The sequence below is a fragment of the Octodon degus genome, unplaced genomic scaffold (genome assembly GCF_000260255.1).
Source record: "Octodon degus isolate 3935 unplaced genomic scaffold, OctDeg1.0 scaffold00140, whole genome shotgun sequence".
NCBI lineage: Eukaryota > Metazoa > Chordata > Mammalia > Rodentia > Octodontidae > Octodon > Octodon degus.
The window spans coordinates 4,497,453-4,512,257 of NW_004524716.1; the positions used below are offsets into that span (position 1 = coordinate 4,497,453).

A 14,805-nucleotide genomic window follows, 5' to 3' on the forward strand; every position below is an offset into this window, starting at 1 on the left:
TCACTTCAAACACACGACCTTTGAGCCCATCAGATGCAATTTGGATTCCTTGGGTTCTGGTGACGAGTGTTTTTCCAATATTTCTTATGTTGAACATAGCCAGAACCTTCACATCATACCAGTCTTTTTTAGAAAATGGATCAACCACTTTCTTTTTGGCTCCTTTTTTCCTGCCTTTGTAAGGCGCTTGTTCTTGCCTACCACCATGGTGCTGCTCAGAGAGCCAAAAGGGCTGCATACAAACCTTTGGGGACAAACCATAGCAGGCTTCAAGTATTTGAGGAGTATTGTGCTCCCTCTTTTAATCTTTTAAGTTAAATACTTCTGAAATGCTTTTGATTTCTTATATTCTTCCTTTAATTTACATCATTTGTAAGTCCTTTGCCATCTTAATTCTTTTGAGTATGCCATATTTTCTTTTTTTTCCCTACGTCAAGAGATAATACTACATGTGTCATTTATGCAGTAGAGCATTTCTCCTTTACAACAAGATACTCAAGATATGAGCAAAACCACCATAACAAAGAGATCCTGTATATGTGATTAAAAGAAAAGAAAAAGAAAAATGACTAGCAATGAGGCTCTGTGGTATAGTGCTTGCCTGATATGTATAAGCCCCTGGACTCAATCGCAGTACCAGAAAAGAAACAGAGAAGAAGCTTTCACAAGACAAGTGTTACATGACTTTGTTCTGTGATATCATTTAGGATTGTAGTTTCTGTCTTTTAAGTTTTGATGTTTCTTCTATGTTGATAGATACATAATAGAGCCTGGCTGACCCTCACTGTGCTCCACTTGCAAGAGAGAAAAGCAGAGGGTGGACCTTTTCTTTGTAAAGGCATCCTCAGAAATGGCATATTTAACTTATGGTAACATCCTGTTGGCAAGTACTTAGTCACAGGCAACCCCTAGCTGACAGGAAGCCTAGCTCATTGGACATATGCCCAGGAAGTTTTCACACAAAAAAAGGATGAAATACTTAAGGATAATTAGTAGTTGGCTTGTTTGGCATAGTTTCACACAGTTGGTACATGTTGAATTTGTGGTCATAAATGCTGTTCATCTTCTTTTGTGTTGCTAATTATTTAAATATATCACAAACGTTTGCATTTATTAAAAATTTTAATGCCACGACAGATGCAGCTCTGTCCCATGATGTCATCTATCCTGGTTTCCTTCTGTTTTTTTAAGTTTTGCCAAAATCAGTAGCTCTTTTTCCCTCCAGAATTTAATAGTTGATTACTTTATTTCTAACCATAGAACCTTTGAATTCAGTAAACATTAATTACTATATATCAGGCACTTTGTATTACCGATACACAGTAACAAATAGTATAGAATATTCCATTTCACAGTTAACCCTTGATTATATTGTATTGTCTGATTTGTTTTGTTAGTGGTTTAAATTCGGGCCTACAAAGTTTCCTACAAAGGACGTGAGAGTATGAGCACTTATTCCTTAAACTATGCTATTGTAAAATAGATTAATGGACATTTCCAGTAAAATTTTGATAGTTCTAGGTTTGGTCTGTGGATTTTAGTTTGCCAACTCCTCCTCCAAATTAACAGCATTTTTCCTTTATCAGTTTCTTTTAAGTTAGTTCTTCAGTGAAAATACTTTTTTTTTCTTTCTTTTTTTTTTTTTTGGTGGAACTGGGGATTGAACTCAGGCCCTTGCGCTTGCCAGGCAAGTGCTTATTCCACTGAGCCATCTCCCCAGTCCCCATGAAAATACATTTTACTGGGGAAATTAACTGCCTTCCTAGTGAACCTGATTTTTACTTTATTTTTTTACGACAGTCCGTATGGTCTCAACCATTTATTGAAGTCTTATTATTATCATCGTCATCATCATCATTGTCGTCGTCATCATCATCATCATCATCATTGTACTGGTGATTAATGATCATCATCATTGTACTGGTGATTAATGAAGTATGTTTACTCTGAGCTTTATGCCGAGCCCCTTCTTAAATTTTTGAGACAGGGTCTTAGTGAACCACTGAATTGCCCAAGCTGAGCTTGACCTTCATCCTCTTGCCTCAGTCTCCCAGAATGCTGAGATTACAGAACTGTGTGGTGTCATGCCTGGCATAGTATTCTAATTGTTTCTTCATTCTTTTCTCTCTTCTAAGATCTTGCTATGTTGCCTAGGCTGGTCTCCAATGATTCTTCTACTTTTTCATGATCTTCCTGTAAGTGGGACTGCAGGTGTACACAGTTGGTACATGTTGAATTTGTGGTCATAAATGCTGTTCATCTTTTGTGTTGCTAATTATTTAAATATATCACAAATATATGGCAGATGTGGCATTTCTTTTAGAATAATATAGAGGGACTTTGTCAGTCATGAAAAAGGGCTTTCAGCCTGATATTGTAGGTAATATGGAACTAGTACAAAAGTATAAATCTGGAGGGTTGAAAGGCAAAATGTCTTCCTGAACAAATCATTTGTAGGTGGTACCCAAGGAATGACTCTTGGGTATGGCAGTCCTGAAGCAAGGATATTAACTAAGAGGTTTTTGAAATTAGGTGATGAGTGACTATTTCCTGAATTAAAGCAGTTGTAGGGCTGGTCAAATAGCTCAGTGGATTAAAGTGCCTGTAAGCAGGTGCAGGGGTTTGGGGGTTCAATCCCTGGGCCTGCTGTGCTAGCCCTGTTTCCAGAGTGTGCTGAAGTGGCAATTGAGACTGGGCTTGGTGGCGCACACCTGTAATCCCAGCTCTTGGGAGGCTGTAGACCCTGAAAACCCTGTAGACCCTTCCCTAAAATACAAAATATAAATAAATAAAGCAGTTGTATGGCAGATTTAGAAGATAGATTTTTTGATACTTAAAGGATTAGAAAAAGGGACTTGTAAATTCCTAATTTGGCAACTGAGAAAACGGTTATCATGAGCTGGTGAAGCAGATATAACAGGGAAAGGGTAATTTCTGGGTAGAAGAAAATGGATAACTGAGAAATATCCCTTGAATTTGACTGTGAGGTCCTTAGTGATTTGTTTCCCAGGGCTGGTCTGGATAGAAACCTGATTGTGGTGAACTGACTAAAAGGTTCGGTGGTAGACACCCTGTAGGAAGAGGATGCTGGTATGGAAGCAGAGCAGTGCACCAGAGCATTTTTGATAAAGGAAATTACAAGGTATTATTGAATTTAAAAATGAGCTTAAGTGATGAAAGGGATTTCTTGGTTTATCAAATAGAACGGTCCAGAGGGGAGGGCTGATGGGTAAAATGGCGTTGGCTTTGCAGGCTGGGTGGCGTGAAGGCTAGAGGGTATTGATGTATCTCTGAGTGGAATAAATTTGGAAGTGTAGGCTAGGTGTGGAAAAAACTCAAAGCATGAAGAGGTATTGATTCTTAGGAATAAACACAGAGGCCAGCTGAGAGTCTAATTTAGCATAAAGGACTGGAAACAGGAAACTGTAGTTTTCTAACAAGGCCCCTCTATAGATACGTTATTGGAGCAGAGTTTTCCAAATAGGTCTTATACATTGTATGTTTTATAATCCTGGTGTTTTGTTGTATGTGTTTTTATTTACTTGATAGCTCTTTTGGCACCAAGAAAAAAATAAAACATTAACTTCTGGCACTTTGAATACCACATTGATATTCACACAAAAGTACAAACCTGAGGATACTTAGGAGAAACTTTTGTTGTGTGTATATAAAAATAAAACTTGATGACCTTGACAAAATTATGAGGTCATAAAAGTTCACTATCTTTTGCACTTAATAGTCACTGTCTTCTGTTCTTTCCCTCTTCCTTTTAGATTTTTTTTTTTTTTTTTTGTATTTTAGGGAAGAGTTTACAGGGTGTTCAGAGTCCTACTACTAGATCAGACTCCTAGTGATTCTCTTGTTTACAGCCTCCCAGATGCTGGGATTACAGGCACGCACTGCCACACCCACTACCACGCCCAGTCTCAATCCCTGTCTCAGTGTGCCCTGGGGGCAGGGCTGGCACCTGGCCCCAATCAGCTGAGTTATTTAGCCAGTCCTTCCTTTTAGATTTAATTTCTTTTTCTTTCTAGATAGGAAAAGATGCTTTGTATATATGTATGTCACATATTAATCGTAGGTGGTTGAGTTTTTAAAGTTTTCTTTTAGATTCAGTGCTGCTGACTTTGGTAATATTTGAATTAGGTAGGTTTGGCATAGTATAATACAAAAATATCAATTCAAAGCAATGTGAATTTTTTCAAATAATTCATTAAGAGTCTCATAATTTAAAATTTTGCAGGCTAAGTACTTTGAAAAACACCATATGGCTGGTTATATGCTTTACAAGATAAGTCTTCAGTTTTGGAGCTTTAAAGAATATTAGGCTCTTCCCTGCATAGATTGAAACCCTGATGTGTATAGGGGTTTCTGATAGCTGGGAATACGTGGGGAGATGTTTAGAGGAACTGGATCTCTTATTAATCCTAAAAGCATATGATATTAAATGTGCTTTGGTCATTTTAGGGTACTTGGCTTATGAAGGTTAAAATAATGGTTAGAAAAGCTTCCTGTTGGGGCTGGGGAGATAGCTCAGTAGAATAAGCGCTTGCCTGGCAAGCACAAGGGCCTGAGTTCAATCCCCAGTACCTAAAAAAGAAAAGAAAAGCTTCCTGTTGACCTTTCTTATTTCTGTTTCCATGAGGATCCTTTTTCCCGAAGCTGGACCCCTGGCTTTTTGTAGCATGCTAATCACACAAACCTGCTGGAGGCAGCACATACAAGTCTATACAGGATGAGTGCTGAGGATGTAGATCACTGGTAGGGTTCCTACCCTTCGTGTGTAGTTGCTTCTCAAAGTCATATAAAGTGATCCTAGGGGAAGAAGTTATGAGAAATTAAGGAATCGCCTCTGTATGGCAGCTAGATCTAAGACCCTCTTTTCTGCATATATGTGTAGGTGGTGTTAAATTTTAAAATAAAAATTGACTATGAAATTGCTGCTGGAATATTTTCATCAGCACACTCTACAAATGGACTTCTCTTCCACCGTATGGGTCATGATTCCACTTGAGTCTACGGGGTGGATTTCAAAGAAATAGCTGTAGCTCAGTTCCACAAGTGACGCCTAGCCACCAGTAACTGTCACGGTCATTATGCATGTCCACAACACACTAGAACTTTGTGCGATAGCCTATCCTCAAACTGTTAGAAGTGCTGGTCATTTACTTGCCATTCCAGTATTTATCTTATGTTTTACTCTTAGTACTTCTTTGTTATCATGAAAACTTTTTCTTAGTACAATTGTTTTGAAACATTTAATTTTCTGAATATTGCTTAATCTTAACTTTTGTTCTAAGATTTATACTGTATCTTTGACTTACAATTTATTTGAAAGACATTGTATGATATCTTCTAGTATTAGAAACTTTAAAAATGTATTTCCATTTTCTGTTGACTTTATATTATTTCTTCCCTGTCTTTTATACACACATACACACACATATGTGGGGAAAGAAAATACATGTATAACCCAACATAAGATTGGTACTGTTTCATAGAAATCTGCAATGACCTTTAAGTAAGGGTTCATCTAATATATTTTTTATATAGTCCTGCATAACTATCATATTGAGAGCTCTTTATTGTTCATCCAGGAGCATACTGCAACTTCTCTTGCCTTTTGAATTATGCTCTTTGTTATTTCCTATGTGCTACTTCTGGAGGTATTAAAATATTTTAAGTTTGTATAACTAGAAAATCTTACTTTTAGTTTTCAAAGATATGTTTGCTAAGTATAAAAATCAAAGAGGACAGATCTTCTTTCAGTCCTTTAATTAATCTAGTTTTTTACACACTTTAAATGTCTTTGCAAAAGGTTCATTTTTCTTGGAAATGTGGTATTATAAGTTGAACTAAATTCAGAAATTTTAAATTTTTAAATAGTTATTGCCTACTCCTTTCTACTTTGAGAATTCTAATTATATGAATATAAGTTTCTTGGTTTTGACACAGTGAACTATTATGACTGATCTGTAAATTCTTTCATTTTTATTTTGGACAGTTTTTATTCAGTTATGTTTGTAAATAATTCATTTTCAATGTGCAATCTATTAAAAATTTAAAAAATAAAATGAAATTGCTGCTGAAGAGTTTATAGTGAAGATTTATGTAAAAAAACTACTGAATGATCATTTATATAAGCTGCTTTCTATTAAGGCAAAATAGATGACATTTAGAACAGTAAAGATTGATTCCTACAATTGTCTTTGAATATTCAACAGAGCCTTACCTTATGAAAGTACAGCCATATGTTAGACTTTCCAATTTAAATTGAATCTTAACTGAAGTAGAAAATCCTAGGTACTGATCTGAGGTTGAAATCCTGGTTAAAATCCAGCTTTTTAAGTCTCGTCCATCTGTATGTATAGCGGTCCATCTTTTTGCCCTTTGGAAAAATTCACTCTAAATTTGGAAGTTGAATGACATACATGAAATGATGAGTGGAGTAGTACTGGATTGTATGGAATTCATTTAGTATGGATTGATTCGAATGCTAGATAGGCTGCTAAGGCCTGCAGATAGATACATAGGATATCCTAAATTCAGTAGAAAGTTGATACAAGGTGAACATTTCTAATACTCAAAAAATTCTCAATTTTGCCCCTCTTTGGAACCGGGGATTGAACTCAGGCCCTTGTACTTGCCAGGCAAGCACTTATTCCACTGAGCCGTCTTCCCAGCCCCCCCAAATTTTTCAGTTTTGGAGCAGTGCACATTTTGAAGTTTTGCATTAGAGATACTTAACTAGTAAAGTCTATGTAGATTTTTCCAAATCTGAAAAAAGCTAAAGAATATTTATGGTCCCAAGGGGTTCTCAACCCCTAAGGAGAAAATGTATATGTATTTTCAGGCAGCATTATACCTCAGAGAAGGGAAAGATCATGGAGGGTGGCCAGGAACACTGTTGGGAAAAAGGAAATCTTGACCTGATCTTTGAAATATGATTAAGATTTGGGTTAGCACAAAAGGACATTACGTGTGGTACAGATTTGAGTGAAAAATACCATTGAGATACAAATATGCTTGATATAAGTTGAACAGAGGAAAAAAACAGTTGAACAGAGATGAGCTGGTCTCAAAGGCTTTTATATAGAAGTAATGAGAGATTAAGTTTGATTAAAAGTCAGTTTTCTACCTGTGTTAAAGTGAATACTTTCAAGCTGGAGAGTACACAGTGAATATGGGACATTTATCTGACTGTGGTCTTTTTCTCCCACCTTACCCAGCTGCTGTTTATTTAGTCTACTTTTTCTCCCAAATAAAGATTATATGAAGAGGTATTTTCAGAGTTTAACAATCATCATTCTTAGATAAGTTTATCAGTCTTCAATATTGGGGGGGTTGTTTCAGCTCTAGGCTAATTAATTGCATGTTGAAATTTCTGTTTGTGGCACATATACTATTATATATGTCAGTGTGCTTGGGTGCCTCTCTGTAACTGTTGATTTTATCTAAGATACTATTGAGTTCTTAGTGTGTAGAAGACACAGTAATATTGGAAACAATATACTATTCATGTTCTTTAATTATAGTGCACTTCAGTACTTTTTCCCTGCCTCTGTCATTTTATCTTAGGTCAACAGGACCTACTGCTGTGGTACCTACCGAGCAGGTCCAATGCGGCAGATAAGTCTTGTTGGAGCAGTAGATGAAGAAGTTGGTGATTATTTCCCAGAGTTCCTTGATATGTTAGAAGAATCACCATTTCTGAAAGTGAGTGTTAATTCAGATTATTCAAGTTTTGATCATTATTTAGATGAACACTGTGTTAAAATGTTAAGCTAGTGCTTGCTTCGGCAGCACATACACTAAAATTGGAATGATACAGAGAAGATTAGCATGGCCCCTGCGCAAGGATGACATGCAAATTCGTGAAGCGTTCCATATTTAAAAAAATAAATAAAATGTTAAGCTAATCTTGCCTGTTAAGTGCTATGCAGTGTTTTGAAAGGAAATGTTGAGAAAAACATAGATACAGAGCCGGCTAGATGGCACAGTGGACTAAGTGCCTGCTTAGGCAAGCACAGAGACTGGGGTTCTGTCTCTGACACCACATGCCACGCTCGCCCGGCACCTGGGCATGCTGTGCCACAACTGAGATCAGGCATAGTGGCGCATGCCTATAATCCCAGCACTGGGGAGGCAGAAAACAGGAGGATCACTATGAGTCCAAGCTGTGTAGTGAGACCCTGTACCAAATACATTAAAAAAATAAAAAATAAAAAATAAAATATACAAATCACTATATTACTATGATATTTACTATAAGTTACTGTGCAATATGCAGTTTTTTTCTTTATATGCACATGCAAAAAATTGTTTTAAAACTTTTATTTGGGTAGAGAGGGGTTAACTTGTAAATAAACTGAACAGTTTATTTGTATAACTTTCAGATGACTCTGCCCTGGGGCACACTTTCCAGCCTTCGACTACAGTGTAGGTCCCAGAGTGATGATGGGCCTATCATGTGGGTTAGGCCTGGAGAACAAATGATCCCTACAGCAGATATGCCAAAGTCACCCTTCAAAAGACGAAGGTAAGCTTGTTTTTTTTTCTAAAATATACAAAACCACTTTTTCTTTTATTTGATTACTTAATAAAAATGATTTTAAACTGGGCACAATTTGAAAACCACTTTCTATATTAATTGGAGGCTTTTCTTAAGTAAGCCAGCCCCTAAAAATGAATTCTTAATGTTATATGTACATAAAAAGTTGGGAACTTTTTTCTCCTTTGGTTGATGTATTAAGATGGTTTCTAAATGACTGTAGCTTCACTGTAGTTATATCAAGATTTATTTAGCTAATTTTTTTCTGTGTGAATTGTTTTTGATTTTTCATTATAAACAGTGTTTGTATAAACATGATGGTGTGCTGGAGCCAGTTTGTATCTCTTCACAAGGGCCATTATTAGTATCAATGTTGTTCTGCATTAAATAATGTCACATTAGTACCTCGAAATTGGCTGTTAGGAATATTTACTGTAGCTCCCTCAAAATAAGACCTAACTGGAAAATAAACCCTAGCATGAGTTTTTAGGATGTTCATAATATAAGCCCTACCCCAAAATAAGCCCTATTTGATACTGTTATGTGAGCCAGGCAGGCATATTTAATATGTCTGTTCTGACACGATGGACATGAATTGTAAAATAATATGTAAAGTTAAACTTCATTAACAATAACACTGAAAATGAATGATAATATAAATTATAATTATTTGTAAACACCCAAGTGGGAACCTTTGGATGAGAGGTAAATGCCTTTGTGAACAGATGAACTTGACTTACTGCTGAATGATTAGTTGGAGTAGACGAGACACACCAATAATGTGTACACTTGATAGTGAATGGACACAGTTGTGTCTGATAGGAATCCTTACAATTCAGTATGTTGTGTGCTCTAATGATGCAGCATGAGCAGGCTGCGTGGACAAGAAACGCTCTGTTTAAGGAGAGCTGTATTGCTGGTCAGGAGAGATGGAGTCCAGTGCTTCTACAGGAAGTGGAATCACAGGAAATTCAGGCTGGAATTTGGGGTTTGGATAGTTAGGAGAACATTCCAGATGATGTGACTGTATTTCAATAAATGTAGATTGTTATACTTAAAATATTGCACATGAATAAATGTAAATTGTTAAACATGATAAATGTAAAAATACTTCTTGAAAATAAGCCCTATTGTGGCTTTTGAAGCAAAAATTAATATGACCTGGTATTATTTTTGGTGAAATATGGTAGGCTACACAAATCAGCAAATCAACTAGCTTCCTTCCCCTCTCTACAATCAGGCATTAAACATGTATATCATAGGTAGAAGGATCATGGGTGGGAAATATTTATTTTTGTGCATTTGTGTGTTTGTTTTCTTAGTAGAAATTCCTAAAAGCTCGAAGCATATATTCTTTCTAACTCCCAGCTTTCTTCCTTCCATTGCTTCCTTCCTTTCTCGTACTGGAGATTGAACTTAGGGCCTTGCACATGTTAGGCGAGTGTTCTACCACTGAAGTACATCTGTAGACCTCTTTAATTTTTGGGACAAGGTCTTTCAAGTTGCTCTGGCTAATCTCTACCTTGTGACCCTCTTCCTTAAGCCTCTCATGTAAGCTTTGATTACTGGTATGTGCCAACTTCTCCATTTCAAAGGATAGACATTTTGAATCAATTTTCAGAAATAATATTAACTTATACTCCTCGTCATATAGTAAAACAGTGCCCTTTTGCTCATACCTTCCACTGATGTTCTTTGTTGAACTAGTTGAAGAAAAAACACCCTACTTTAATTTTCTTTTCCTTTGTTACTAATTCTTTGGTAATTCCTTTTGTTTACATTTCTGTTGGATGGTGGTAAAAATTCTATGTATATTATGTTTCTTAACTTTTTTGTTTGTGTTACTGGTGATGGAACCTGGGACCTTGCGCTTGTCAGGCAGGTGGTTATGCTGCTGAGCTATCTCCCTGGCCCCACTGCGTTTTTCTTACAAGTTTTTCTCTTATTTTGTCTATAGTATTTTTGTTTTTGTTTTACACTCACAGTTATTTATTTTGATATGTAGTCCAATTTATGTGTCTTTTCCTCTGAGGTTTCTTCTTTTGTAGGCTTGGAAAGACCTTTCTCTAGTACTATAAATCATTCAAAGTACCGTTTCTTTTAGTGTTTACATATTTAAGCTGTATGAAATTGGTTTCTAAATAGAGCAAGAAATTTAGCTTAGTTGTCTAAGGTAGCTAAGCAGCTGAACCAGTGTCATTCATTTAAAAGCTTATGATTTCTCCACTAATCTGAAATGCCATCACATTTTACTTCCATTGGGATTAAGTCTTCTAAAGTGAACCACTGAAAAGCACTTGGAAGTAGAGTAATTAATCAGGACAGGAATACAGATGGTACTTTTTTGTGTTCAAAGTTCTTGTTACTAAAAATGGTGGAACTGATGAGATGCCATCCAGTTGTCAAGGGCACTGTGGTTGAAGATGATGTTTAGATTTATGACTTCTTAGACCAGACCCACATGTTTAAAAAAAAATTATAGTATAGTAGGGCTAGTAAGGAAAAATCCTGCTTGTCTTTCTAAAGGTTATTTGTTTATAACACATTTTATTTTTTGAAAGGCTTTGACAGAGTGTTGATTTTTGGTTTGATAGTTAGGTATTTGATCCTCTTAACTATATTCTGTATAGCTAGATGGCACCTATGATATCCTCTTCCTCCTAAGTGCACTTGATTGAACCCTGTTTTAATTTTTGAGGCAAGGTCTCCCTATGCATTTCAGATTGAGCTTGAACTCAGCTATGTAGCTCAGGCTAGCCTTGGATTTCTGGTGAGCCTCCTGCCTCAGTCTCCCAAGTGCTAGGATTGCAGGTGTGCACCATTATGCCTGGCTCACCATTAGGTTTTAAAAACTTGGTTGTAGGTAGATTCTAAAATTGGAAAGCCAGTAAATAGCATTTATAATATGGATAAGTATATTTCCTGCAGGCCCAAGAAATAAGCTAAAAACGCGTATTTTAAGGTTGTAGTAGTATTACTCATAGGAAGAATATACAGAATAATCTTGCACCTAGGTATTCAGAATCATACATTTTCATATTTAGATTACTTAAAAAGATATTTGTTCTATTTTGCTTGAAGTTTCTAATTACCCTTTGTTGAGAGAGACAAACATTTTCTTGACTGTATCCCATATATCTGTTAGTCTCATTGCTTAGAATACATTGCTGTGGCCCAAAAGTATTGAAGAATGTAAGGCACAGGCCTAAATTGTCAGGGTGGAGGTGTATCATCAGGCCAAAGCCAATTTTGCAAAAGAAAGGCAGAAAGAACTTAAATGACTTTGAGGATGAGGATACATAGATGCTGCTTGATGTGAATGAGTGACTTTAACATTTTTTAAAAATTGAATTTCCTTATTTATTAGAGAACAGAAATTTTGCTTAATTTTTTAAAATGACCTAAATATTTAAATTTGCCTCTCCACTGGAAAAAAAATTCAAACTGGTTTTTAGATCATACATTTATTTAAAAAAATAAGATGGATTGACAAAGTGATCATATAATGCATGCTAGCAGAATTTCCCAAGCCCATGAGCGATAACCATTCCTTGAGCAATGATAAAACATTTTTTCCCCTCTCAATAATGTAAAGATAGAAAACCTTTCAATCCCAATTCAAGGTCTTTCTCACTGCATCTCACAAACTCATGGGATGTTATATCACAAGCTGAATTCCTTAGTAAAGAAAACTTGAGAAGACACTAGACAAGGATGTTACTAAAAGATAATGATTTGACAGTATAAAGCAACTGTCAATTTGGCCTGTAAATATGCTACATTAGAAATCTCCACCATTTGAGACCTGCTCCACATGACAATATTATTCTGAATCCAGGATAATTAAACACATGGCATTTTTTTCCCTGCATGCTTTCTTGGGCCAAGTGCTGTATGACAAGATGTATAATTTACAGGATGGGACTTGAAATTCCCATTCTTTCACAGGTTAGGGAGTGTTACCAATAACAAAGAATGAAAGTTAAAAAAAAAAAGAATGTAAGTTATAGAATAAAAGTGCCAGCCAAATAGTGCTGGCCCTGCCCCCAGCGCCTGCTGAAACTGAGATTGAGACTGGGCATGGTGGTGTGCGCCTGTAATCCCAGCACTTGGGAGGCTGAAAAACAGGTAATATTACTACAAGTCTGATCTATGTAGTGAGACCCTGTAAACCCTATAGACCCTGTACTAAATACATTTTTTAAAATTATGCAACATTATTATTATTACTATTTTTTTTTTTTTTTTGTATTTTAGGGAAGGGTCTACAGGGTGTTCAGGGTCTCACTACTAGATCAGACTCGTAGTGATGCGCCTGTTTAGAGCCTCCCAAGAGCTGGGATTACAGGCTTCCGCCACCACGCCTAGTCTCAGTTGCTATCTCAGCATGCCCTGGGGGCGAGGCCTGCCCTGTAGGCCTGGGGATGGAACCCCTAGCCCCTGTGCCTGCTTGCAGGCACTGTAATCTGCTGAGCTATTTGGCCAGCCCTCAACATTGATTATTATAAATTGTATTTGTTCTCACCCACCCCTATTCTCCTTAATATGTTCAGATTCTTTCCTGCAAAAAACATGTTTACTGTGTAGCACCACTACATCATTAGTGATGATTAGAATGATCCGTAGAGACCTTGATTCTGAAGACATGTATGTGTATGTTAGATGCAATTTGATTGCAAACACTGACACAGTAGGGAATCAAATCAAAGAAAGAGAAGACCAGAGCAATCCCAAGTACAATATACCCATCGATAAAGCTGTTACAATACTGGTCTAGGAACAAAAGTGCAGGACCAATGAATGCTGTATCATGCAAATGCATTTCACTTTTGGTCATGTGTGTAACCACAACTTCTTTGTAAGTTTAGCTGATACAAAACCAAAGGTCAGTATATAAAGACAGGGATGCTTTTCAAAAATCTGAACTGCTGCTTTCTTGTAGATCATTACAGCTAATGTAATCACTGATCCAATATGGAGGAAAGGGGAGAGTACACTTGTTCCTGCTATTGTTGATCCATTTTTGCCAATACCACCTGTGAAGATTACTTGGAAGTAATTTGTACAAAATTATGGTCCCTGCTATAGTACAAAGTGCAGGAAAAATTTTCACTTGAATATTCAGCGTTGGAATCATAGATTGCCGAAAGGAGGCCCTCCAATCACTGCCAGCAAATGCATAATTATTATGAAGACTTGTACTTCAGTCACATCAGTTATTCCAGACTGCAATGTTCTGGAAACATACGTTTGCCATTGAGCACAATAAAACACAAGTGTGCCGGCAGAATGACCAGAAAGCATCCAGTCAGGATTTGTCCTAAGTGGCAATGCAATGCAAGTTCCAAGAACCACCAAAACTTTTTTATTTATTTTTAAAATTTTCTTTCTTTTTTTTTTTGTTCAGGGTCTCACTACATAGCCCACATTAGTAGCGATCCTCCTGATTTCTGCCTGCAAAGTGCTGGGATTACAGGTGCGTGCCACTGCGTCTGGACTCCATCGCTGGCTCAGCGCACCCGAAGGCGGGGCCGGCGCGCAGGCTGCACAAAAACTGTTGATAGTGAACACAAACATGATCAAAAAGTTCTAAAGCACAGGCCAAATAGCTCAGCGGATTGGGGCTGGGGGTTCGATCCCTGGGCCTGCCGTGCTGGCCCCGCCCCCAGGACACACTGAGATGGCAATTGAGACTGGGTGTGGTGGCATGCGCCTGTAATCCCAGCACTTGGGAGGCTGTAAACAGGAGAATCACTACCAGTTCGATCTAGTAATGAGACCCTGAACACCTTGTAGACCGAACCTCCCTGAAATACAGGAAAAAAACGTTCTAAAGGAAAACTACTATTGATTCTTCTTGCTTGCTTCCCATCAGTAGCATCCAAAGACTGGTAAATGAAAAGGCCACATGCACATGCAATATGTGCCCAGAGAGGCACCTGCTCTGTAGCTGTAGGGCAGTAGAAGACTAATAAAATAGTTGTACAGATGTTTATTAAGAATCCAATGATGGTGATGAGATTTGGGGCAATCCAGGATGGAACTCTTCCAACTAACCGTTCCCAATACCCCTGCATTAAAGGCTCAAGCAGGGACCGTCCAGCACTCTGGTATCTATGTTCTTCTAGCTGCTTTAGCTGGTGTCTTGACAGTGGTGGTGTAAGTAACTGAAATTATTTATTTATTTATTTATTTATTTTTTACAAAATCTCAAAACAAGATTTTAGGAGAGTAACAATGGTTAGTACATTGTG

General features: G+C 37.1%; 1 protein-coding gene, 1 non-coding gene and 1 pseudogene across 3 annotated transcripts in view; 2 read left to right on the top strand and 1 right to left on the bottom strand.

Annotated features, from left to right (window-relative positions):
• The window catches only part of Rsbn1 (round spermatid basic protein 1), a 59,555-nt gene that overhangs the window by 31,040 nt on the left and 13,710 nt on the right, over window positions 1–14,805 (top strand). For both annotated transcript variants that reach the window (XM_004641695.2, XM_023701760.1), the window contains exons 3-4: window positions 7,579–7,716; window positions 8,397–8,539. In XM_004641695.2, coding sequence (XP_004641752.1) covers window positions 7,579–7,716; window positions 8,397–8,539 — 281 coding nt within the window. The remainder of the gene's footprint in view (window positions 1–7,578; window positions 7,717–8,396; window positions 8,540–14,805) is intronic.
• Window positions 7,788–7,894, top strand: LOC111812753. Its single transcript, XR_002818165.1, has one exon. It is a non-coding gene; the product is annotated as a U6 spliceosomal RNA (small nuclear RNA).
• LOC111812742 overlaps window positions 13,152–14,805 on the bottom strand; it is a 3,859-nt pseudogene continuing 2,205 nt past the window's right edge.